General features: G+C 39.6%; 2 protein-coding genes across 2 annotated transcripts; one reads left to right on the forward strand and one right to left on the reverse strand.

Annotated features, from left to right (window-relative positions):
- On the reverse strand, window positions 1,362–14,675 carry LOC18771037 (RRP12-like protein). Its single transcript, XM_020568794.1, has 18 exons — window positions 13,895–14,675; window positions 12,908–13,427; window positions 12,008–12,259; window positions 11,040–11,131; window positions 10,161–10,371; window positions 9,119–9,297; window positions 8,793–9,020; window positions 8,279–8,463; window positions 7,348–7,441; window positions 7,188–7,244; window positions 6,955–7,089; window positions 4,241–4,309; window positions 3,823–3,939; window positions 3,001–3,162; window positions 2,745–2,873; window positions 2,496–2,597; window positions 2,086–2,165; window positions 1,362–1,992 (listed from the first exon to the last, which is right to left on the reverse strand). Exons 1-18 carry the CDS (start codon window positions 14,414–14,416, stop codon window positions 1,614–1,616), a joined length of 3,513 nt encoding a protein of 1,170 aa, XP_020424383.1. The 5' UTR covers window positions 14,417–14,675; the 3' UTR covers window positions 1,362–1,613.
- On the forward strand, window positions 17,255–20,448 carry LOC18771482 (uncharacterized protein At1g65710). Its single transcript, XM_020569523.1, is given in 4 exon segments — window positions 17,255–18,960; window positions 19,248–19,559; window positions 19,561–19,775; window positions 19,777–20,448. Coding segments are annotated over 4 exon segments (2,292 nt in total). The 5' UTR covers window positions 17,255–17,655; the 3' UTR covers window positions 20,237–20,448.

Here is a 26,233-nt window from a genome sequence, read left to right on the forward strand (position 1 = left end):
CAACCACTGCCACCACCACCACCACCACCTCCTCCACCACCTTCACCACGACCACCTCCTCCTCCACCTCCACCACCACCTCCTCCTCCTCCTCCAAAACCTCCACATCCACTACCACCTCCACAACCACCACCATGCTGCCACTACCACCACCACCACCACCACCACCACCACCACCACCTCCACAATCGTTATCCCCACCACCACCACCACCACTACCACAACCACCAACTCCACCTTCATCACCACCACTACCACTACCACCACATAATTAGTACATAACACTTTTAACATCATGTCTATTTTAGTCATTATTCACAGTTACAACAATTTTATATTAAAATTTACCAAACGGTTTTGGCACTGCTTTTAGTACCAACAGCACTTTAAAAATATTATTTACCGAACATGGAGCTACTTTACTTTACAGCTAATTATTTTCAAAGCACAGCAGAAGCAACTTTTTTTTAAAAGTGACAGCAATCCCAAACAGGGCCTAAATTAGTTATGAAGATTGAAAGATCAGCCAAAAAAAAGTTTTGTAAAATTAATAGCAAGGAACTCACAGTACATTACAACTTAGAAATAATTGCACATATTTAATTATAAAAAAAGGAGTTTTCAATTCGAAAGTTTTTGAGTTACTTTACACTACAATCTGCATTCAGAGTGGTTGTTTGTTATGAAATAAATTTTGCAAAAGAGATAGAAAGAAAAAACAGTAATCAATAACACATCAGCCCAGCAAAAAAAGGCATTGACTTGTAAACCAATGATTTCAAGTTCGAACCCATGATACCTTAGTTGGTAGTGTGTGTGAGAAACCCCCCTCAACTTCTATTAGTTTGTATAAATAAATTTTAAAAAACATTTATTAACACCAATTACACAAATGCAAATCACTAACGAATTTGCTTGGTATTGAATTACGAAAGAAAATGGAATGGGAAGAAGAAACATCATTATTAAAATGAATAAATTAATTTGCTGTATGGCCATGATATACATATGAAAGATACTTGTTGCGTGGAGCTTTTAATGAATGGTGAAGACTCACAAATTATTGGTGAATCAAAGGCTAGAGTTTGAGTAGAGCGCAATGGAGAGTTTGTAAATCTTGGGCTGAAAGGCCAGGGTCATAGGGAGGTGAAGGGTTTAGGGTTTTCACTGAGATCTAATGATGCTATTAAGGGTTTTTTGTTTTGTTTAGACAAGTGTCATTAGGAGTTCTGTCCAAAAGAAAAAGTGTCATTAGGAGTTAAATAGAGAACCGCATATGCACTCTAATTGTTCATAACCACTTCCAACTACAAATGCCTTGCAAACATCACTCATTAGCTACAAAATAAAAATGCTGCCCAAATGAAAATGAAGAAAATATATAAAAGAATGATCATTATATAATACAAAATTTGACACTAACACTACTCGTAGATTCTGTCAACAAACAACTGTCATCCCCACATTCGTATTCAACCCGAACCCAATGTTCATATCAGATTCATATCATGATGTCATATTAAGAATATCGTCCCAACTCATATTGGATAATTTAGACATACACATGTTAATCATACATTACTCGGACAAAAATGACAACCCTAATCAATGATCTACTGTTTTCTCCCAACCTTTTTGTGCTTGAATAATTTGGTGGATTTATTACTATTAGTGCCAGGTCTCTGCCTCCCAGCTGAATCCTTGCTCATATTTGTCTCATCTATCTTCCTCTTGCGACCACTTTTGGGCCCTTTATTATAATTCTCTTTGTTTGTCTTTCCACTTCTTTCTGGCTGGTCCTTAACTGATTTTACACCATCAGATTGCCTACCTCTCCCAGCACGCTTCAGTCCACCCCCAGAAGACACATGAAGCTCATTGGTTCTAGGGTTGCTGGGCATGTGTTTCTTCACCCTTTTTCTTGCTCTATTTTCCATTGATCCATTCTTTTCAGGTCGCATACCAAATCCCTTGCATTTTCTATCCTCCATCCTTTAAGAAAGAGTTCAACAGCAGTGAGACAATGTAAACTAAATACAGTTCGTAAATTGGCAAATACAACTGGTCAGTACAATGAGATCAGACCTTTTGGTTGAAGAATCTTCATGACTTGTACCTATATCGGTTGTGGCAATTTCATTGGAACTTTTCTTGTTATGGCGGCTCTGCAGTTACATTGCACAGTAAATTCAATTTCTGACGTAACACATTGAAATTTGATTCATCAAATCAGTTCAAATCAACAGATTAGACATGTCAACAAATTCGGCTAAACTAAATGATTAATTTTCTTTTGATACCATTACAATGTGAAAATTAAGGCAATAATAGGAAACAATCATAAAAAAGAGGAATCTGTATTATGTGCGACATGAAGGTTTAATTCTGGCCAGCACGTGTTAAAACATGGGTATCCTGAACTTAACCATCAAATCACCTTTTCAAAAGGTTCAATATATGGAAACTCAACATGTCAAACATAAAAGGAAAATTACCTCCAAAATACCCTTGACAAAATTCTTGTATTTATCTGGCGTAACTAACTGAACGGCTGCAGTACCACACTTCCTTAACAGAATCTCCATTATGATTGTGACCTGTAGATAAAACAAACATGATCAAGGTGCAAAAAACAAAAAATGTTTACATACAAAAATGTGAATATGGATAAACATTCTACAAACATAAATATGTGTGTGCATTTGTATAGCCACTAAAAGCATTATTGCTAAATATGTACGTGCCTTTGATTTGAAATGATGTCTCGAGACAGGTGACCATGGGAGAACTGCATTGACGATATCAGGAAGAAGATTTTGCAGACGTCTAGCCTGTAAGCAAGATACTAGTACTTTCACAAAGCCCAAAACAGCCTGTTAAATGTGCAGCAACTAACTCATTAGCATTTCAGGTCCAAAAAGAAGCTCATTAGCATAAACAAAAACAGAAACAAAAAACAAAACAAAAAAAACAAATGCCATCAGAAGTAACAACACTCACTTTTATAACTTCTAGTGCTTTCCCTTGCAGCAAAGATAAAAGAGAGGGAACAAGATCAGGCATCGAAAGACAAATATCTGTATCCTTATACATCAGCACTGATAGCACAGACACTGCTCCACTCTTTATGTGAGGTGATCCACCGGAAAGATAGCCCATTATCTGAATATTGTAAAATAATCAGTTGATAAACATACAGCAGAACAGAACCAGGTCCTAATGTCAGCAAGAACGCTCATAAAGAAGACGGATTGGAGCATACTAGTTTCCATTCTCTACATATTACTTATATATGAATTTTTTTTTTTTCAGGATGTACAGTTAGTCTGCTGAGAAAATAGAAAGAGAATGAGAATCCAAGAGGAAATTAAATTACAATCAAATCAAGAAACTAGATCACCCTTATTAAACAAACTGGGAAAGCAAATATTAGGAGAGTCCTAATTACAAAATAATTCTATTTCCAACACACCCCCTAGAGCAGAAGCATAAACATTTATCATGTTCAGTTTGTTACAAAACTCAGAAAAATAATCAAGAACTCGAAAACATAATAAGAAACTAAAAAATTTTGAACCAAGAAAAACTAAAAACACTAAAATAAATTTTAATATAGATACATATATACATACGTCTGGATGTAATCCAGTCAAGCAATTTAACAATATAACTAGATTCCTCCACCAATCATTTGAGCACAATACAAAACTAGCATTATCACATAAATGAGTAGCAGAGAGATGCATTTTGCCTCAAGAAAATAAGCATTATAAGCTATATCACTCATAAAAGAACTTCAAGTGGGATAAGCAAACCACTTACCATGTTAATTAGCTTCTGGTAAGGTCCATCTGAACTGACACATGATGTGTCTCTCAAGCTAACACTTATTTTGTGGAGTATATCATACGCTGCTTCCCTAACTGCTTCATCCTTGGCCTACAAATCAAGAAACACCAAAAATTATTAACAGATCCATGTCTTATATCATGAAAATTACATGTGATGATTAGTCTTAAATACAAATCATTAGACCATGACAGCTTGGATATGCCACAGCCCATATAAAGAATCAGGCAAACAGAAGATTAAAAAGGCTCACACACAAAGCCTGACTCAAAAAGTTGATGACAGAGCAAGCTAGGACAACACAAAGAGGTGGAACAACATAAGAAGAACAATAACACAAGGATATATCAAAACAATGAACGAATCATCAAAATCTCAAAAGAGTTCTTACATCCTTTAACGTTACTATGATCTCATTGAGAATAAGAAACGACTTTGAATTTTCCACCTCCGAGTCTACCTGCAAAAATCATTTATAAAGATTAAACTAAGTGTTCAATTGACCACTTAATCCCACTAAAATGGCCATTGTTGCAATGCACATGGCAGAAAAAGTAAAGATGTTAACAGAGAACAAATATAAGATGTCGGAAAAAGTATGATTAGTACGCCATATTGATGACAGAAAAAAACACATGATTTTCCCTACTTGCTGCAGCAAAAGTTATCCTTGGTCTGGTCATGAGACATTGAATTGTCACTATACAATTGCAATGGAAATACAAAGATGCATAAATTTGTTCTACACAAAATAAAGAATCAAATGGGATAAAAGAGTTGTTAATTAGAGAGTGCAAAAATCTACACATTAAAAACCAATTATAAGATCACACCAAGACTTCAAATAGCACATGAAAGCTGAGATGAAGTTATAACACCAGCACAGATGGGACAGAGTTGTAAAAAAAAAAGAAAAAGAAAAAAAAAAAGGTGATTTACTGTTTCACCCCCTAGACCTCGAGCTTACTCTCACTTAACCACCCGGAACTCAAATTTTCTCACTTTACCCCCCATTCTCCCACTCCGTCTCAAATGTTAACCCCTCCTCTCAACAGTCTTATTTTCCCGTTAAATGACCTTTCTCTCTCTCCCCTCCCCAACTCTTATCGCACACTACCCCTCCCCCTCTTCCCTCTTCTCTCTTCTCTCTTCTATCTTCTCTCTATCTCTCTCTATCACTCTCTCTGCCTCTCTCTTCTCTCCTCTCCCCTTCCCAGACCCAACCCCCACTCCAGACCTAACCCTCCATGGAATTACTCAACACACCCAAACCACCAACACTCAAAAAATTTTCAAAAAATCTCCTCGACAGCCACTCCTCATCTTCTCTCTCGGCGGAGAGAGTGAGAGTGAGAAAAAGGCACAGAGAAGAAAGAAGATGCGAGGGGTGGGGTGCAATGGGGATTGGGGAGGGGAGAGAAGAGAGAGGCCTAGAGAGTGATGGGACGGGAGAGAAAAGAGAAGAGAGAGAGAGGGGGAGGCAGAGGGAGGGAAAGGGGTAGGGTGCGCTGGGGGTTGGGTCTAGGGAGGGGATGAGAGAGAGAGAGAGAGAGAGAGAGAGAGGCGGAGGGAGGGAATGGGTGGGGCGCGATGGAGGTGCGCTGGGGGTTGGGTCTGGGGAGGGGATGGGAGAGAAGAGAGAGGCAGAGAGAGAGTGTGTGTGTGTGTGTGAGAGAGAGAGAGAGAGGCAATAGAAGAGAGAAGAGGGGATGGGGTGGGGTGCGATGGGGGAGAGAGAGAGGCAGAGAGAAGAGAAAAGATAGAGGGGCTAAAATTACTAGAATGCTCATGCCACCTCAGCACACTTAACGGTTTTGTGGACGGAAATGGACGGAAGTGGTAAGGTGAGAAAATTTCATCAATTTTCAGAGATTTTGGGGGTAAAGTGAGGAAATTTGAATTCCGGGTGTTTAAGTGAGAGTGAGCTCGAGTTCCAGGGGGTGAAACAGTAAATAAGCGAACCAAAAAAAAAAACCGTTGAGTTGGAAAGTATCCAGAATTAGAATTATGACAAAAGGACAAAGTGGACGGGAGGATAATAATTTTACTCTTTCCAATCACACCAAGCAAGATGTTAAAAGTTGCATAAAGAAAATGGTAGTAGTTTAGCAATTCCAATATCACATGAGATAAAAGAGAATTTTGGACAACTTCTGGGGGAAGTTGTTCTCAACTCGTAAGATTACTTTATGGTAGTAAAATTGGACCATAATAAATAATTTATGCAATTCAAAATAGTAAACAACCTAGCAAATGCTTTCAAGCCATACACTAAAAAGTCGACATTGAAGCATGCATCAGACCAATCACACCACTTTTGTCACACCTCACAATAATACTAATGTCTACTTTTATCATCTTGAGTTATGAAATAAGCTCATACAGAGGTGCATGCAATTATAAACGATCAGTTAGGTTCTCCATAACATTGGGTAAATTCAGAACTTCATGTAATTAGGATAGAAAAGGAGATTTAGGAAATTAAAAAAACAACCATAAAAAGGATCGGAGGAAAGGAGTGGATAAAGTGAAATACACAAAGATGGAAAAGCTAGAGTCACATGTCCTCTCTATATTTTTCTTTTACACAGAAAAATCCATGTGCCCGTACCACACGAAGCACTTTTCTGGTGTATCCCATTCATACTTATTAAGACTTTTTTTAAGTGAGTGACTTTCATAGAGATGACAAATTCTTAAATACTTTCATAGAGTTGATAAAAGTCACWARTAAATTGGCAAGACTTTTGCTCTTAATAATTAGCCTTAAAAGTATGGAAAAGTCATTCATTTAATAAGCTTTTTAAAAGTCATTAACTTTTTGAATACCACCAAACTTTTAAATACTATATAAAAGTCATAACTGAATACCACCAAACTTTTAAATACTTTTTAAAAGTCACAATTGAATACCACTAGACTTTTAAATACTCTTTAAAAGTCTAAATTGAATACCTCCAGACTTTTAAACTCTATAAAAGTCATTAAAAGTTTGAATTGAATACACCCCCCAAGTGACCTCTACTACTGTATCAAGAACAATGGCAAATTACAATGTTTATAAATGATAGATATGCATGACATTCGTAAAGAGATAATTCTGACCTTCAAAGTATGAATCATTAAAGTCTGGAAACAAGCGAAACGACTCTTTAGAGAATGGATATCAACAGGAGATCTCAAACCAAGTAACAGATCAATCAACTCAGCAAATTGGGAAGAACAGAACCAAGTATGTTCCTGCATTAGTTTCAAACATACAGGGAATAGGAACTTAAGCCATGAACATAGCAAAAAACGTTATCCATGGAAAGTTTAACCAAGATATCAGTGCAAACCTCTAGAATTCTGCTCAAGGCATTGTATGCTTCACGATTCGCTACCTCGTCATCATTCTAAATACAGAATAAGGTATGATTTCAGAAATAAACATCAACAAAAACAATAAAATGTACAAATAAAAATCATGCCATGAAAGCAGTAAAAATCAGCTTATACCTGTAAAGTATCTTTAGCAAACATATAGATTAGATTGATGAGATCCTCCTTGGCTCCTTTAACAAGAGAAGATGCTAATTCCATTATAACGCATCTGTATTAAAACTAAAGCTAATTTAGATCACTTATTTAAAATAATAAACAAATAAAACAATTTGATGATATCATCAATGCAATTTATCACAAGGAAAGAACTAGTCGTCATAGCTCTTTAAGACATCTTAACATTTGCAACGACTCCAATGTCGCTTGAGCAGTGGCAGTGATTTTGACAGAGAACTTATATTTGGAACTGGAAGGAGCCATATTTATTATATCAAAAAAGGTGATGCTGTTCATTAAAGAAAAACCTCTTGTAATAAGAAGTATAAAATTTCAAATACCGGATACACCTAAGTTGGACACCCTAGCCATCTTATAATTAATTGATAGATCCATAAAGCAGTTAACAGATAGATTCCTCACACCATGACAAATGAAGAGCCAAGTATATTTGTCATCAAGTGGAAAGTCTCTAACACAATCATGATTATGATTATAGCTATAGAAAGACAACAGTTGTACAGATGATCAGAAGGAGGATAGCTTGAGCTTTTGATTAGCAAGTGCTGTTTCCTTTTGGTGAGAGTTAGCTAATTCTTTATCTGATCTAGTTATAAGTTTAAACATCTTACAGAGGAGATTGTTATAAATGACACCAAAACACTCAGACCCCAACCCAAGCAAATAAAACTGAAAGAAAAACAAGGATATCAAGCTGTTGAAACATGTAAAGCTCATTCTTAAATTTTCGGTACAAGGGCCCCATAAATATGTCCTTAAATGAAATAATGAACACTCGATGCATAATTATAGAACCACAAAACAGACAAACCTCACTTATAAAATTTCTGCACTTCCATACAATGTGGAAGAAAAGTCTCTAGCTTACCTCTGAGCATCTTTCTCTCTAGTACTTAGGTTGCGTTGTTCTTCACTAGATGATGCATCCGTATGACTCTCCACCTTTCCAAATTCATCCCCACCATCTTTGAACTGGAACTTCTCGAGCAATGATTCGAAAATCTTCTTGGAAATGGACGAATCAGTTACTGAAGCCAAGCATCCTATGGCATCCTGAAAAATTAAAATACATATTATTTGAGTCAACATGGAGACAAATAACATATATATGTATATAAGAAAATTTATCCAGGTTCGTCAAAAGCTGTCCAAAGTTGTACCAGAGTTGGATCTGATTCAACAATGTATACTATGAAATTCAGGACAGTGAACCAAACCTAGTTAAGACCAACCCTAGTGGAGAGTAAAGTGCTTCACCTACAGTTGAGTACACAGGCGTCCCACATAGTGCAAACTAAACAGCTTAAAACCAGTTGGTTTGAGGTTATGCTGACAATTTCTGGCTAGTTAATAAAGTTTAAACAAGGGAAAAATTGAAAAACCTTTAGATATGAACGCTTCCCAGGCGGTGAATCAAGAAATAAGTCTGTTAGGGCCTGAAGCAACTCAGCAGAACATGATGTCAAAGCCCTAATATTTCTGGTAGCAGTTTTCTTTGAATAAGTGGGTATGTGTTCGAACTTTGGCAACATTTTGTTCACATCATAGGAATTTGTCTCACCACCACCATCTTTTTGGTCAAGTACGCTTTTGTTCTGATTTACAAGAACCTAGACAAAGAAAAAACACAAATACAATAGGAAACGTGAATACAATAACAAACTTTAAGTGAATATTTGGATTCTAATTATTGTGAAGGAGAAATCACCTGCAAGGCAACTGCAATATTTTCATGCATTAAGGAGTCCTTCAGAAATGTCACTAAAACCTCAGCCAAAGATCCAAACTTTTGGCATATATCAGTTGGAAGGTTACAGAAAGCAGGTAGCAATCCCAACAGATCACGTGCATGAGCCTGTAGATCTTGACTGGTTATTGACTTTTTAACTGGAAAAGGAGCAAAAGAAAATGTGATGTCCAGAAACGGGTGACTTATGTGCAGTGACATATTGCATTTTATGGAAGCCATTGAAAATTTAAAATAAAATAAAAGAAAACCAGAGGAAAGAATAGGGTTTAAGACAGAAAAATTTATTCCTCACTTCATTGCATTTGTACTCCTCATCATACCCAGAGAGGAAAAGACTCATCTCATAGAGAGGTGGTGAGACTAATGACAAAGGTAAAACATGTTTCGAAGAAAGTTTCAAGATAAATAGTAAGAACAAATCTTCCTATCATCGAAAAAAAAAACAATAAAACAAAAAGAACCAGCAAGAAGGCCACTAGTATTTTTATTTTAGACCTCTCTTTATTCTCATGTGACTAGGATGTCACCTAATGAGTTGAACGGGTAAGCTTTAAATTGAAATTTATGTAATGAAAAGCTGAGAATCTAGAGTTGTTGAAAAAGTTATATAAAGGTTTTTTCAAGAATCTAAGTAAGAAGCATACTTTTTGTATCCGTGCAAACCAAAAGGACAAGTTAAAATATTTCTTATTAAATTCATTATTCATAATGATGTATGTTGTGCACTCCTATTTCATAGAAAAATAAAGATGATTAGGAAAGAAAAAAAACTCAAAAGAAACTCTCTAGATTAATTGCACTTTATCATTTTTGTACAAGACCATCCTCATTAAAGAGATATTTAAGCCAAAAAAGAGGAAGTATAGACGGGGACAGGAAAGGATAGAACTAAATCCTGCTGCAGCATCACAGCAGCCCATAGACACAAAAATCCATATATGCATGTGTTGAACTTATACTTTTTTTTGCAAATTATATATGAATAGTTTGAAGACAATACCTTTAGTACTGGCCCGACAAAAGGATTTCGCAAGAGGCATGATATGCTCCAAATAGTAACCCAATGATGCTCCAACAACATAATTCTTCAAAATAGGTATCAACCAAATGTTTAAACAGGTGAAGTCGCTAGCATTAAGAGAGATGGGCAAAAGTTCAAGAATCCTCTCTGGTCCCATAGCTATTACTGCAGTTCCAATACATTTCTGAAGCTGCAAGTTATGATAAAAGGGACATTAAACCGTTATACAGAGAGAGAGAGAGAGAGAGAGAGAGAGAGATTATTTTATAAGATCCTTAAACAAGGAATTGTTCCTTAACCCAGTCGATCAAACATGAAAATTGACTGGTTGAGATGCATCTCACCCATTGCGCATTTAGGTTATTCATATCTAACAAATTCTTGAAAATCAACCTTATTTGAGAATAATTGTACTTATATATATATATACATGTATACATATACATAAACACACCTAAAGTGATACCAAGTAAAAAACAAATCCTTAAATAACGATCCTATAGAGGGTAATTATATGTATGTGTGTGTAAATACATCCGCCCACGGCCCATCTATCTTCTCTTCTTTTTCATTTTCCTTCTGAAGAGATACACTTAACAGACCACAAAATCAAATAAATATTGTCAATTCCCAGCTGCAACACCCTCAAAAAAAGTAATGAATATTTAAGAACATCCAATGATTGTAAATTTTTTTTCCACTGCACCCGGACACAAGCATGCAGAAAATGAGAAGTTGGATCCAGAACCAACAACCAATTGACTTTATCGGATTTGATAACATTTGAATATTAGTGGAATATTGCACCAAAGCGCTATCATTATTGCAAATGCCAAAAAGTTTTCGATTCAGACTTACATGATCAGTGTTAGATTTGTCCCCACTAGCAAGGGTCATTAAATTGGCCAGGTTGAGAAGAATACTTTTCATATAGATATAGGAGATTCCTCCTACAGCCAAACATCCAGAGTAACAATTAGAAATTGAATTACCAGTGAAAGAAACAATGTAAGATACAAATAGTGGAAAACAGTTCTAACCACTTGGAGAAGAAAAGACTTTGGAATTTGATTAATTTAAAAAATGGAACGACACAACCACAATAATCAATGCAAAAACCATTATAAACCCAAAGAGTATGCGAGGTCATGAAGTTAGCTGACAAAGCTGCAAAATTACAAAAAAACCTAAATATATCAAACAATGCAATGTGTTTTTTTAACATGAACTACAATAACTAACTGAAAAGTTAGCAAAATATCTGAATGAAGTATTCGACTAATTTTTTTTTAAAGGGAAACAGAATTTGATTAAAGTAGGAAATCTAATTACAAAGAGTGGATAAGGAATCCACAATATGAAGAGAGAGAGAAAATACAATAAACGACCACTCAAAATTCAAAAAATCTAGTCTCACTTCACAGCTGCTAACAAATCCAACATTATAGAAGAATGAAAATAATCCCTAAAATCAGCCGAAACTGATGCTCAGAAAGCTGCCCAGAACCTCACTGTCCCAGAGTTCATCAACCCTCGCACCCTACAATCCCCAAAGATTTTTCTAACAAACTTGATGTTCAGAAACTCAAAACAGCCCTTTGGGATATGCCAACTAGATTTGATCTCCCTAAACAATTTCCACCACAACTGTAAAGAAAAAGTACAAGGGAGAAAGACATGATCCACACTCTCCTCCTCATTAGGAGTTATGCACCAGTGTTAGTATTCAACTAATAACAATAATAACAATAATGATATGGCTATATAGTAGTTATGCAAATCCCTGATAAAAAGAAAAATCATGTGAATCATCAATATATACATACCGAGCTTGAGGAACAAAGCAGATATAACGTCCAAAAGATGCTCATTTGGCAATCCTTTACAAGTGCTAAGGGAATCCTCAAAAATAGTGCATATTGATATTAATGCACTTGCTTTCATAGTCTCATGTCCTCCATCTTCAGAACATTGGCTTTCACCCACCAGCAAACTTCTTTGATCCACAAATTGGCTTATCAGCTCTTGCAAAATACCTGAAGCATGTGCTGCAGTGCTAGCCTCAGAAGTCAAAAGACCTAGATGAGTTAAGGCAACATATTAGAGGGCCACAAGAAACAATTTCCGTAAGTGCATAACATGACGACTATACCAAAAAATAGCTTTGGTTAAGAATTTATTGATAGATATGACGTATATCAAATACCCTCCACCAACATGTAAGCCCAAAAAACCTCAACTAACAGGCACAATGTACATGGTCAGAAATGCAGATTAAGGTTCATCAACAGATATGCCTTTCTTATACTCTTCATAATAGTGTAGCGCAAAAACTAATCACAGGACCGTTAAAAAGAAGCTTGACATCAACAAACAATTAAGGATGCTTAACATCTTGCAAACTGGTATGGATCAACAAGTTACAAAAGAACACTGCAATAGCTTCATATTAAAGCACGTAAACATGCCAGGAAACTTCAGTGGCAATATAGTATGGAGAAGAATCTCCACCAATCATGCCAGTTGCCTTAAAGATATATGATATTAAATCACAGGATGAGAATAGTCAATTTATGAGCGTTCAAGACTATATTTCAACTGTAACAAGATTTTGTTAGTGACTAATGAAAATATTAAAAAACAAAATTTGGCTAACCCATAGATGTTGACTTTAATAAAGGAGCGTCAAAGTGTCTAGATATAGTAAATACAATAAAGAAGCATACCCGCCACAGAACCGCAAACTAGAGGAAGATTATTAATCCACAATGTTGATTCACCAGTATTTAGTATGAACACAGAAGATTTTAGTAAGGTTGCTGCAGACATGACAGTGTCCAAGGGGTTCTTATCTCCCTTAGACACAAATGAAGCAAGAGAAGCTACAGCCTCCTCTGTCTCTGAAACAATCGCATTAACTCTTGAGGTCTTAAATAATGCTTCAATAATTTGGAGAACGTGCCTTGTGAGTGCTGAGAACCGTGAACCAACAAGCTTATTCATTTCTGAAAGAAGTTTTGAACTGACTTTTGCTGAGAGAAAGGGAACAGTAAGCTTCACCACATTTAGCATGTGAAGGACCTCTAGATTTTTAGGTCCATTTTTAGTCCGTGAACTTAATTCAACTGCTAAAGGCATGTAACCTTTGAGCTTAGACAGTACCAGCTTGCTCACCTCCTTGATAACAGCACGAGAGTGGAGCAACTTAAAAACACTCTCAAGACAATCTTGGGAACATTTACGGACCTGCAACAACGAAACTAGGAGCATAAATTCTCCAGATATAAATAATCCAACTTCAATTAGTAAAGGGTAGCAAATACACAAAGCTCCTGTTATCAGAAGGTCTTAAATGGTCAGACCCAGCTTGCGGAGAGGCTGTTTTTGTTTCTTTCACCTCCAACTCACCAGAGAACAATCTTACTATTAGACCAAGGCTAGCTCTAAACAATCTTACTATAAAATACTTGTATTGTCATTATGGTTTGCAAATAGTCATTAATTTTTTTGACTTTCCATATAGAAGTCCTCCAAACTACCAAGCTGTTATGCACAAAGCTCATGCTCCCTATGCGGCTCACACCAAGTGTACACATTTTAAACCCACTTATGCTAATTATATGTAAACAACAACATAATCAAAGACCTCCTACAAAATTAAACAAAGAAGCAAATTACAAAACACGAATACAGACAGAAAGCTCTATGCACACCTTGGGTCGCCTATCGACGGAGAACTTGAGCAATGTCTCCAAACCCAATTTGATGGATCCCCAATCCTCCAAATCACAAAACCCCACCAAAACCCCAAAACATTTTATCAAAGCCCTCACGCTGGACATGGCCAGCCCCTCCTCTCTCTCCAGAAGCTCAATCAACATTGATACGGCCTCACCCGCCTTCCCTGACGAGACGCTCCGTGGAGGCATCAGTGGGAGCACCATGGCCAGAAAAGACAACAGCGCCGCTACGCCAGTGGGGTCCAGGTTCTGGGACGCGGAAGACGACATGTCGTCGATGGCGGAGATGGTGGCGGCGAAATAGGCCGGTGGAGTGAGAGGAAGCGACTCGGCGGCAAGGATTGAGCGCATTGCGGCGGCAGTGGCTAGGAGGTGGCGGTGCTGCGGAGCCGAGGACTTGGCGTAACGGTCCATGAGCTGCTGGCAGATGTCTGCGCCATCGTTGAATGGCTCTATTGCTTCTGCGTCTAGGTCGTGGTGGTGTTCTTCGTCCATGGTGGTTTTTGGTTATGGAGGGTTTTGGTGGCGTAAGGGAGAGGACGGGAGGGTTTTAGCGGTTTGGGTTTTGGGTTGGAAAGGTTGGGCTTCTAAAAGGTTTCAAATGGATAAAATTGGGTTTGGGCTTAAAGTTGAGGTTATAATCTTTTCTCTGGGCTTATTACTTCTTATTTCTCAAACGTAATCTCTTTCTTTATTCCTCATCATCTTCGGTGGCTCAATTTGGAATGAATTTGAGTTCTTTTGATCTCACATACCTATATGGGACTTGTATCATACATTATATATGTTAGATTGCTATTCAATTTAATCGAAATAGTCCAGTCTTCTCTAGTGCTGGGCAACCGAACCAATGCAAGTCGTGAGGGGCTCACCAAACACCGAACCAGACTCCTCGATGTTGAAATGTTGAACCAACGGGAGGAGAAACCAATGATGCCAATTAACCAGACCACCAGTTTGGTTGCAGTTTGGTTCTCGTGGCAACGCCGAGATTTATCTTGGCTTCGACTAGATCTGACAATGGAGATATAAATAGAAGGGAGAAAGTGGCGAGAAACATACATAGGTGGATGAGAGAGAGAAACCATTGAGAGAGACAGAGAAGGAGAGAAAATTTGAAGAAGAGAATGGAAGTGTGGCCTAAGGAGTATGGCCAGTTTTGAGATTTGAGGGCTCTGTGCAAAACTTAAATAGGGAGCCCTCAATCTAATATGAAAATATTTATAAAAAAAAATTTGTCATAACTTAACACCATAAAATAATTTTTTTAATAACTAAAATTCATCATCTATTAGCATGCAATAACAATCATAAATAACATTCATAAAAGTTTTAATGTTTCAATTTGAGAAAATTGAAGAGGAAAAAGACATGAACTTTTTTGTTTCGTTTTGAGTGGGTGAAAATATACCCTCCAAAAAATTTTGTTTCATTAGATAAAGCTTGTATATATTGCTTTCCTCTTCCTTGACGTGTTTCCTCTTTTTTTTTTTTCCTCTATTGTTAACAATAAATAAATAAATGTAAAAATACAACTACGGAATGACACAATATGAACTCAAACCTAGCCTACTTAAATAAGGGGATGAATTCCGACTCAACCAAATACACACTTGTGTTACTTTTATGCACACTCAACTATATATATAATATCTATAATATTAATATCCATAATATACACGTAAAAATTTTTGAGGCCCTTAAAAACTGGGGCCCTTGTGCTGTGGTGCCACACCCTCAAGGCCGCCCCCTGTTGAGGAGATGAAGATGGTGGCATGGCTTAAGGAGATGAAAATGGAGGCGTGCTTGGCGAGATGAAGATGGAGGTGTGGCTTGTGGAGACGAAGATGGAGGTGTGCAGATAAAGATGAGAGAAAGAGATAGGGCAACATATCTGTTAGGGTTAAAACACTTTAATATATATATATTTTTAAATAACTAACTAGGAATCCATTAAATATATTGATTACACACATAAATCACAAGAGAACATGTTACTGCAGTGGTTTGGATTGATTTGGTCCAGGTGAATCAGTGGTTCGGCAATACTCAAACCGCAAGTTAGACCGAATTGATTGATTCAGTCCAATTTATCACTGTAAACAATAAAATCAAATAAAAAATCAAATTGACCGATTTGGTCCAATCTGATTCGATTAATTTGACCGATTTACAATTTATAATGCCTAGCCCTAGTCTTTCCAAACCACCAAACGTGTGGCCTCGATTTGTGGCTTGGATTTGAATGCATTATGTATACTTGATTTAAAAGATTGCTTTTACTTTCAAAATTAAACATATTTATATTTTCTTATTTTGTAATGAAGTTGTTAATTTCTGTTTTCTTCTCCTTAGCAATATGTAATTTTTAAAGTATAAAAAATTGTTAAAGAATATATATATATATAATTAGTAACTTACATTATGAAAATGTAGTGTTACAAGTGTTTCAAATTATTACAAGAAATAATATATCGGACACTAAATGTAATAGAAATGATACATGATATTGCAAAAACTGAAAAGAGAGATTTTTTTTTTTTTTTGGTTGAATTGTAAAAAGATATCAAAAGCATCATAGTTTGGAATCAAAAAAAGAAAGTAGAGAGAGCATATAAATGTTTGTAAGTTATAAAAGTTGTCTCATGAGTTACGATATCTTTCTTTATTAAGCTAGCAAAGATATATATATATATTGACAAAAAAATAAATAAAAATAAAAATATATAGCGAGTAAAAAATTGGTGGTGGTGGGTCCGTGAGTGTTCATTAATCAGTAGGGCCGGAAAAATTCCATCCAACGGTTCTCTCCGCATCTAACGGCTCTATTTTTCAAATTAGCCATCCCGCCCGCCCGTCCGCATCTCACTATTTCAAATGGCGTTTGCTATTCGCGCGACTAGCCTGACACGTGGTTTTGGGTTTCCAAGGGAGCTGAAGCATTTTTGTTAATTTCCGTTTCTGCCCTTGTGCAGATCGGACCAAACAGAGCTGGGGAATATTTGTACAGATTCTTAGCTAAAAAAACCCATCTCATCCCTTGACTTCTGTTCTTGATGTTTGGGCATTTTCTGTGAATTTTTGACATTATAATAAGACATAAAAACTCTTTTGGGTTTTTGTTTTGTTTTTGGCCTTTGTTTCCTCTGCAAACTACCTCTATGTCTATGGATTTTTCTGCATGAAAGTAATTTTTTGATGAAATGCATCACTTTTTTTCATGGAGTTTTGCTATGCATTATTTTGTTGACAGAGGGAGTGGTAAAAAGGGAAAATAGAAAATAAGCAGAGAGTGAGGAGTTCAGTCGCTTTTAGTGGAATGGCAAAACATACTCATTTCAAATTCTCTGTCCTTTTCTCTCTCTCTCTCTCTCTCTCTCTCTCTCTCTCTCTCCCTCTGGATTAAATTAAATGGTAAGATAGATGAAATCCCCAACGGCTAAAGCCACAGAGAAACCATTTTGAAATTTTCTCGAGCAAAGACAAAGGACCACCATCACCAAGTCTTTCCCTTAGCCTCATCTCTTCTAATATAATTCAAAACCCCACCTTTCTTTGTCTTGCCGTTTTCTCTTTAGGATTTTCATCCAATATTGGGTTTCTTCTTGTGTGATTTGATTTACCCAGATTAGATTAGATTAAATTTTCAATCTTTCGACATCAAAACATCAATTTCTGTTCTCTGTTGGTTGAGTTTAGGCTTGAACCCCAGATACCCCACAAGCTCATTCTCCATGGGTACTTGTTTTAGCAAGAAGAAGAGGAGCTCCTCTCCTCTTCCTCTTCCTCTTCCTCCTCCTGCTGCTACTGGTTATGGCTATGTAGTGGGTGAAGATCCAAATGATAACAAGAACAAGCCCAAATCGGTTTCGGTAGTAGCAGAGCCAGGTCTGGTTGAGATGAAGGCGAAGAAGCCAGAACGAAAACAAGAACAAATTGAAGAAGAAAAAGAAGATCAAGAAACCCAAGTCCAAGTGAAGAAGGAGGTATTCATCATCAAACACCGCAAGAGCCACGACGGTAGAGGAGACAGAGATTGCGGAAAAAGCCCACTTCCCCAAAATCAAATCCAACAACAACCATCAGTATCAGATGGGGGGGCTGATGTTGCTGCTGCCTCTGCTTCTCCTCCTACACCTCAGATTGCAAATAGTACCACCAAGACTGGCACTTGCAATGAATTGGTGGATGACGTTGACAAGGTTGTGAAGCGGGTGAGGACACAGAGCTGCAACAAAGAAGAACTGGACGCCATTCTTCTACAGTGTGGAAGGCTCAGCCGCAGCAACTCTTCTGGGCACAATCGAAGGTATTCTGGTTCGAAGAGGAGCTATGACTTTGATGCTGTAGATGGTCATGTCAATGTCAATGAAATTTGTCACGAGGATGCTGATGCTGATGGGATGTCTGCGGCGGACAAAATCCATCGCCACCGCCAGTCCTCGAGGTCAAGGCCTTCTTCTCCTTCTTCTCAAGGGAGGAGGAGGAGGAGAACTCCAAGCAGAGAAAGAAACCAGCAGCAGCAGCAGCAGCGATCCAGCAGCAGAGAGAGACGAACTAGTCGATCCCCGAGCAAGCGCTCATCTTCCCAACAAAACCCCTCTGCTTCTTCTTCTTCTAATGCTAATGCCAATGCCAATGGGAATAACAGGCCAGGAAAGATGGTTTCGGTCCCTGCCGCCGCCATTTCTTCCGTGGCGACGATGGAGAAGACAACCCACATTAACAATGGAGAATCTGCAGCTACCATCAAGCGGGTTTCGGTGAAGAGAAATGTTGGATCTCCCCGTGCTCAATCTCCTGCTAGAGCAAATGCTAGAGGGGCTCCCAATGAGGGTCAGCAGCAGCAACAACAACCTTCACTTAGCCGCAGCTCTTCAAGAAAAGCAGAGCAATCGCCCTACAGAAGGAACCCATTGGCTGAGATTGATCCTAACTCCCTTGCCTATCAACAAGCGCATACCAACAACAGAACCAAAAGGGAAATCCAGAATGAAGAGGACATTCCTGTCAAGGAACCCACCAATCTAATGAATCCGGTAAGCTTAACTTCTAGTCATTTCCTCCATTATCTTTTCCACTGTATTATATGCAAACGTCTCTACCATTATCATAGATCTAGAGTATATTAGACTAAATGAGAGACAAGAATAGGAAGGGAGAATTTGAGAGAGGTTTCAATTGTATTGGTTATTTATCATTATGTTTATATCATAGAGTTTAGATAATTAAGCTGACTTAGGATTTGCTAGCCTCTTATACTATCAAGATATTAACAGACTATGCTATGAACTTGTTTTCTCAAGCTTGATTAATCATCTTGCAGGCGCCAATGCAAAAACCGAATCTCGAAATTAACAATAACAGAACTGTTCCCCATGGTGTTAACTACATAACCAGCGGCACAAGTACAATGGACAGCAACAAGGCTATGAGTGCAAACTGCTCATCAAAGGAAAGGCAGCAGAATGTTCCAGCGGAAGAGGCTAAGGGACAGCCACAAGGGAAACCCCAAACATTAACAAGAAGCAGGTCCTCTAGGCGATCCAGAGACCTAGACTTCGATCCTGAAACAGCCACCCTTTCGAATCCTGCTGCGCCGTCTTTATATACTTCATTATTGCTCCAAGACATACATAAATTTCCACCAGCAGAACACCCCTAATGTAGTCTCAGTCCCTCCATGTGTAACCAAGGCTTGCTCCATCCTAGAAGCAGTTGCCGACCTCAACTCTGCAACGAAAAGCACCCCTACAGATCAAATAAGCAAGAAAACTACTCCTGGTTCCGGCTACAATTGTTCACTGAATGCTAATGATAATGTTGTAGGGAGAGCATACCAGATCAGCCCAAAGACCCTTTGTGGAGTCTGAGGTAGTTGTCAATGATGATCTAATGGAACCAAGCTTCCACAAGTATGTGACAGTGAGAAGGGGCACTGGTGCATTGGAAGGAGGGGCCCTACTAGATATGGAGGACCAAGAATCTTCTGGCAGCAACAGCTTTGTGAGTGGCACTTCTCATTCTCAACAGCATCACTGGGGCTTGTCTTCTTCTTCGTGGGAACCAAATTCAGCTGATTCCACCGATAGCTGGACCTCAAGATCCAACACCAGAGAGGAGGGTCCCAATCACAGAATAACTCCGCTGAGTTTTGATGTGGATGAAGCTGCCACGAGGAGATTGAGTGGGAGAAAGAGAGACTCTGATGACCATAAACAGCGGAGCGGTGGGATTGGACGTGGCAGACTCGCTGCAACTAACACTAAAGGGCTTCACACAATTCCAGGTGTTGCAGCTGCAGCATCCATGTAAATGCAGTGCAAGGCTTTTTTATTATTCATTCAGATTTGTACCTTTCAATTTAAGGAACTCTCTAGATTCCATTGTTGTTGGCAGTTGCATACTTGCAACGTTTTTTAATTGAAGCCGTCATCAGTTTCTGATTTTCCTTCAAATCATTCTTCTGTTCATTCCTTCTTAGTTCTTACACTATAATTTATAACTCTCCTTAACAATTTCTGTTATGTGTTTGGATGAGTTTCTTGTTAGGGGGATTTACTTAAACGTCACATATGGATCAAATTAGGTTGCTTGACACTCTGAAAATGGCATTTATAAAGTGATACCAGACTTTATGGTGGGATTCTATAGCTGCTTTGAGGTTCAAATTCTTATGATTTCTATGTGTGAGGTTGATTTAGGGGTTCAATGCTTCATTTTTGACTTTTACTTCCTCTGCCTTTTATTTTGGTTTTGAATGGGCTTGGCTTGGGGTTGCTTAGTTAATAGGTTTGTTCAAATTCAGAATGGATACCTCCTTTTCTCATTAATCTTAAGGCATTATGGATTGGGTTGGTTTATGGCAATAAGCTCATTTCTGCATAATGAACTTGGGGTGCTGGGTTTTTTCTTTCCTGGGTTACTTTTTCTCACTGTGATGGTCAGAATGCAACCCTCTCTGCCTAGCCCTCCTTCCACGTTCTTTGTAAAAAGAAACAACAACAAAAGAAAAGAAAAAAAGAAAATCAAAAGATGTCACTCATGTGCTTCATGATTTGGATAATGTGATATGGCCGGATGGAGTGTGAGAAATTTAGGGTATTTATTTGCAGGCGTAGTCAGTACTTTATGACAAAGAAGCGGCCAAAGCACTGTACTGATGGAGGTTGACCACCTCAAGCAAGAACTGGTGGATGTTGCACGCAATACGGACGAGGAGCATCAAGCCAACACCAAGCAGATCAAGGTCGAGATGGCCAGGCAATTTAGATACGGTTGGGTTCAAGGTCAATAGCTCCCTGAGCACCGGTTTGTAGGGGGGGCCGGATGACTATGACGATGAGTAGGGATTTGATCCAGCTGGCTACGAACTATTCCAGGGTATGCACCCTGATGATCGTCCTCCGACGGATTACCTCCCCCATCGCAAGACTCCGCTAGCAGCTTTTCATGGGCCAACCCCTTCTGGGTTGGTTGGGACCGTTGCCCCTGGCGCTGCGCGTAATGTTGCAACGTCTATTGCCAGCATTGGGCCCGTCCTTAGATTTATGGGCTTCACCTCACCTGCTAGATTGCTTTGTTTTAGGTTGCTTTGTTTTGTTCACTACTTGTTGCATTTTCCTTTCGATTTTACCTTTGCTTTAGTGTACTCTATTATTTCTAGGACGCGTCATCAAATGGGTCAGGAACGACCTACGAGGAAGGCCCAGCACAAGTGAAAAATCCAGTGGTGAGGTAAAGCTCATAAATCCAAGGACGGGCCCAGTGCTAGCAATAGACGATGCAACACTACGAGCGGCGCCAGGGACAACGATCCTAACTGACCCAGAAAGGGGGTGGCCCATGAAAAGCTATTGGCGGGGTCCTGCGATGGGGGAGGTAATCCGTCGGAGGACGATCATCAGGCTGTATACCCTGGAATAGTTTGTAGCCAGTTGAATCAAATCCCAACTCATCGTCATAGTCATCTAGCCCCCCACCCCAAACCAGTGATCAGGGAGCTATTGACCTTGAACCCAACCGTATCTAAATTGCCTGGCCATCTCAACCCTGATCTGCTTGGTGTTGGTTTGATACTCCTCGTCCCTATTGTGTGCAGTATCCACCAGTTCTTGCTTGAGGCGGTCAACCTCCATCAGTGCAGTGCTTTGGCCGCTTCTCAGGTTCTGTAATTCTCCCTGCTGCTGTTTAAGCTCAGTTTCACATTCCTTGATGCGCTTCTCACTAAGTTCGAGGGTTGCCGTCTTTTCGCTTATCTCGTGGCTCATAGCCTGGAACCCAGCTATTTACACGTTGCGAATTCCAACCATTTGCGAGAAATAAGAAAGTCAGCATTAGACAGGTAGTTATGATAGGACATGACAATTTGGATGACACCAGCACAAATCCTAAACGTTTTCGTACAACACTCAAGCACTATGATTGGTAGCCCTACATCTGTTCGTCAGTCATGGACGTGAAGTCGTTCTCTTCCAGTGAGCTAGTAGGAGTGGGGGCACGAGGGACTGGCTGAGGTCGAGATGGAGTACTCGAGGCGGATGCAACATTGGGTGAACCTAAACCCAAAACGACCTGTGGAGCATGGCAGGACTTCTTCGCAAACCAGGAGGGCTCAGTCCCTTTTCCCACTTTCCTTTCCTTATGGGCCAGGACCGACAATGAATGTGGCGCTGACATATTTGACCGATCAAACTCAGACCCGGATGCGCAGTCCTCGGAGCTGCTGTGCTGAGCTAACTTAGCCTCCCTTTTTTGAAAACTGACCTGGATAAGAGATGTTGAATCCTCAGTGCAACAAAGCTCGACGTCAAAGGAACAAATGTCCTTGAACAAGTCTATTCCGTACAGGTTTGAATCAACCAAAATAAACGAGAAGTAAGTTGCTGTACGATGAGCAGTGGAGAGCCGGATGAGAGTCGCAGGGTCGGCGAAGCGTGTGATATCCCATCCTGACCTGCCAAGTTCTCCTCCAACCAAGCGATCCGGTCCTCAGGAATGAGGTACCTTTTGTCCGAAGGAAGTACTGCCAAAAGAAAAGGTTAGTTAGATCCGCAAAAACACAATAAGTTATATTCCAAAGGCATAAATCTTTATACCAAGTTTTGAGCCAAACACCGACAGGATAGGCATGTTAGACATCTTAGGCACCGCCCACTACCCAGTGATCAAGAGAGGTTGGTTTTTCTAATACTTGGTGGAAATGGGCTTACAAGTGAATATTTTTTTTACCAGACCCAGGGGTAAAAAGAAATAGTGACTTTCCCCCTTAACACAAGCTAAGTCGTGGAGGTAAATAAAATTTTTAAAGCTAAAGGACACACCCCACTTCAACCCAATGGCTAGAAAACTGGATATGATAAGATAAGAATTTGGGTTTGGTTGGGTGGGGTGAAGGTCCAAGATGAACATGAGCATATGAAAAAGGGATGGAGTGGAAACCTAACATGCTCTAAGTGGGCTAACGAAAGAATTAAGGAGCCCCGAGGGATATCGGTGCTAGCGTACATATCTGACCCCAAAGGAAGAGGATCGATCCTCATGTTGTCGGGAACACATCCTTTAGTGCGAGCCTTAAGTATCTCATAGCTCGATAGGACACCACTAGACTTGGGCCAAATCTCGTGCCTCGACATGAATAGCAAAGATGAAAATAGTACTTACTGGGTCATAGCAAGAACAAGGGCCTTCGGCAGAGTTCTCATATGCACAGAACATTTTTCTCTCCCTTCACGCCTAGAGCTTATATGAAGAACAAAAGCAAAATATGAACTGTTTTACGAAAGAAATGTATCTCTATCGACCGACCTTTTATAGCAGAGGGTGTGAGTATTAGGGAAAAATAATTCACAAAAGTCATGGGGATAAGTTTTTTTCAAAAGCAAAGATAAGAATTGATACGGCCGACTCAGATATTCACCTTAAGCTCTGGCTACAAAGCTTGGTCTGATATGACCAATCGAGGCTATCTCTACCTAACACATACATTTCCCTGACAAAAAGTTGCATGCACTTCGACAAAAGACAAAGAAGAGCAATAAGTGAAAGCAATAAGTGGTGCAAGGTAATGAGTACACCTACGGAGCTAGACTTGTTGACTTCTTCACGCAAAGACTAGGTTATGGACCACTTGGGAGTCGATGGAAATGAACAGGGGAAACAGAAGGCATGAGGTCCAGGAGGTCAGCTTAAGCACATTGCAGTCTGGAAGGCCAGCTCAAGCGCAAGAACCAAAAAAAAAAAAGACTCATAGACACCTTGGATCAGTTGAGAAACCGAAAGCGCATGGGTCTGAAAAGACAGCTCATGGGTATTGGGTCCGCAAGGTCAGCTCAAGCGTAAGCGCAAGGAAAAAAAAAAGTCATGGACACCTTGAATCAGTTGAAAAACCGAAGGCCCGTGGGTTTGGAAAGACAGCTCAGGGGTATTGGGCTTCACAAGGTCAGCTCAAGCGCAAGCGCCAAAAAAAAAAAAAAAAGGTCATAGACACCTTGGATCAGTTGAGAAACCCAAGGCGCATGGGTCCGGAAGCACAGCTCAAGGGTATTGGGGTCCACAAGGTTTAGCTAAAGCGCAAGCGCAAGAAAAAAAAAAGTCATGGACACATTGGATCAGTTGAGAAACTAAAGGAGAATGGGTCTGGAAGAATAGCTCAGGGGTATTAGGGTCTGCAAGGTCAGCTTAAGCGAAAGCACAAAAAAAAATAAATTGATGCACACCTTGGATCAGTTGAGAAACCGAAGGCGCATGCTCATGGGTATTGGGGTTCGCAAGGTCAATTCAAAGTGCAAGCGCCCAAAAAAAAAAATATCATGGCCACTTTGGATCAGTTGAGAAACCGAAGACGCATGGGTTTGGAAGGACAGCTCAGGAGTATTGGGGTTTACAAGGTCAGCTCAAGCGCAAGCGTAAAAAAAAAAAAGTCATGGACACCTTGGATCAGTTGAGAAACCGAAGACGCATGGGTCCGAAAGGACAGCTCAGGGATATTGGGGTCAGCAAGGTCAGCTCAAGCGCAAGCGCAACAAAAATAAAAACAGTCATGGACACCTTGGATCAGTTGAGAAACCGAAGGCGCATGGGTCCAGAAGGACAGCTCAGGGGTATTGGGGTCCGCAAGGTCAGCTCAGGTGCAAGCACCAAAAAAATAAAAAATAAAAGTCATATGCACCTTGGATTAGTTGAGAAAACGAAGACGCATGGGTCTGAAAGTACAGCTCAAGGGTATTAGGGTCCGCAAGGTCAGCTCAAGCGTAAGCGCAAGAAAAAAAAGTCATGGACACCTTGGATTAGTTGAGAAATTGAAGGAGAATGGGTCCGTAAGAATAGCTTTGGAGTATTGGGGTCCGCAACGTCAGCTCAAGCGCAAGCACAAAAAAAATAAAAATAAAAATCCTAGACACCTTGGATCAGTTGAGAAACCGAAAGCGCATAGGTCCAAAAGGACAGCTCAGGGGTATTGGGGTCCACAAGGTCAGTTCAAGCATAAGCGCCAAAAATATATATATATCATGGCTACCTTTGATAAGTTGAGAAACCCAAGGCGCATGGGTCCGGAAGTACAGCTCAAGGGTTTTGGGGTCCGTAAGGTCAGCTCAAGCGCAAGTGCAAGGAAAAAAAAAAGGTCATGGACAGCTTGGATCAGTTGAGAAACTGAAGGAGAATGGGTCCGGAAGAATAGCTCAGGGTTATTGGGGTCCGCAAGGTCAGCTCAAGCGCAAGCACAAAAAAACAACAAAACAAAAAAAGAAGAAGAAAAAAGGTCATTGACACCTTGGATTAGTTGAGAAACCAAAGGCGCATGGGTCCGGAAGGACAGCTCAGGGATATTGGGGTCCGCAAGGTCAGTTCAAGCACAAGCGCCAAATATATATATATATCATGGCCACCGTGGATCAGTTGAGAAACCGAAGGCGCATGGGTCCAGAAGGACAGCTCATGGGTATTGGGGTCTGCATGGTCAGTTCAAGCGCAAGCGCAAAAAAAAAAAAAATTATCATGGCCAACTTGGATCAGTTGAGAAACCAAAGGCGCATGGGTTCGGAAAGGCATCTCAGGGTTATTGGGGTCCGCAAGGTCAGCTCAAGCGCAAGCAGAAAAAGAAAAAAAAAAAAAAAAGGTCATGGACACCTTGGATCCGTTGAGAAACCGAAGGCGTAAGGGTCCGAAAGCACAAGCTCAAGGGTATTGGGGTTTGCAAGGTCAGCCCTAGCAAAAAAAAAAAAAAAAGGTTATGGACACCTTGGATCAGTTGAGAAACCGAAGGAGCATGGGTCCGGAAGAACATATCATGGGTATTTGGGTCCGCAAGGT

Source organism: Prunus persica, chromosome G7 (genome assembly GCF_000346465.2).
Source record: "Prunus persica cultivar Lovell chromosome G7, Prunus_persica_NCBIv2, whole genome shotgun sequence".
Taxonomy (NCBI): domain Eukaryota; kingdom Viridiplantae; phylum Streptophyta; class Magnoliopsida; order Rosales; family Rosaceae; genus Prunus; species Prunus persica.

Coding starts and splice junctions, on each gene's coding strand:
- LOC18771037 (XM_020568794.1), bottom strand. CDS start 14,416: ATGGACGAAGAACACCACCACGACCTAGACGCAGAAGCAATAGAGCCA. Junction 13,428..13,894: donor CCGTCGATAGGCGACCCAAG/GTGTGCATAGAG, acceptor TCGTTGTTGCAG/GTCCGTAAATGTTCCCAAGA. Junction 9,021..9,118: donor ATATTGCAGTTGCCTTGCAG/GTGATTTCTCCT, acceptor TTCTTTGTCTAG/GTTCTTGTAAATCAGAACAA.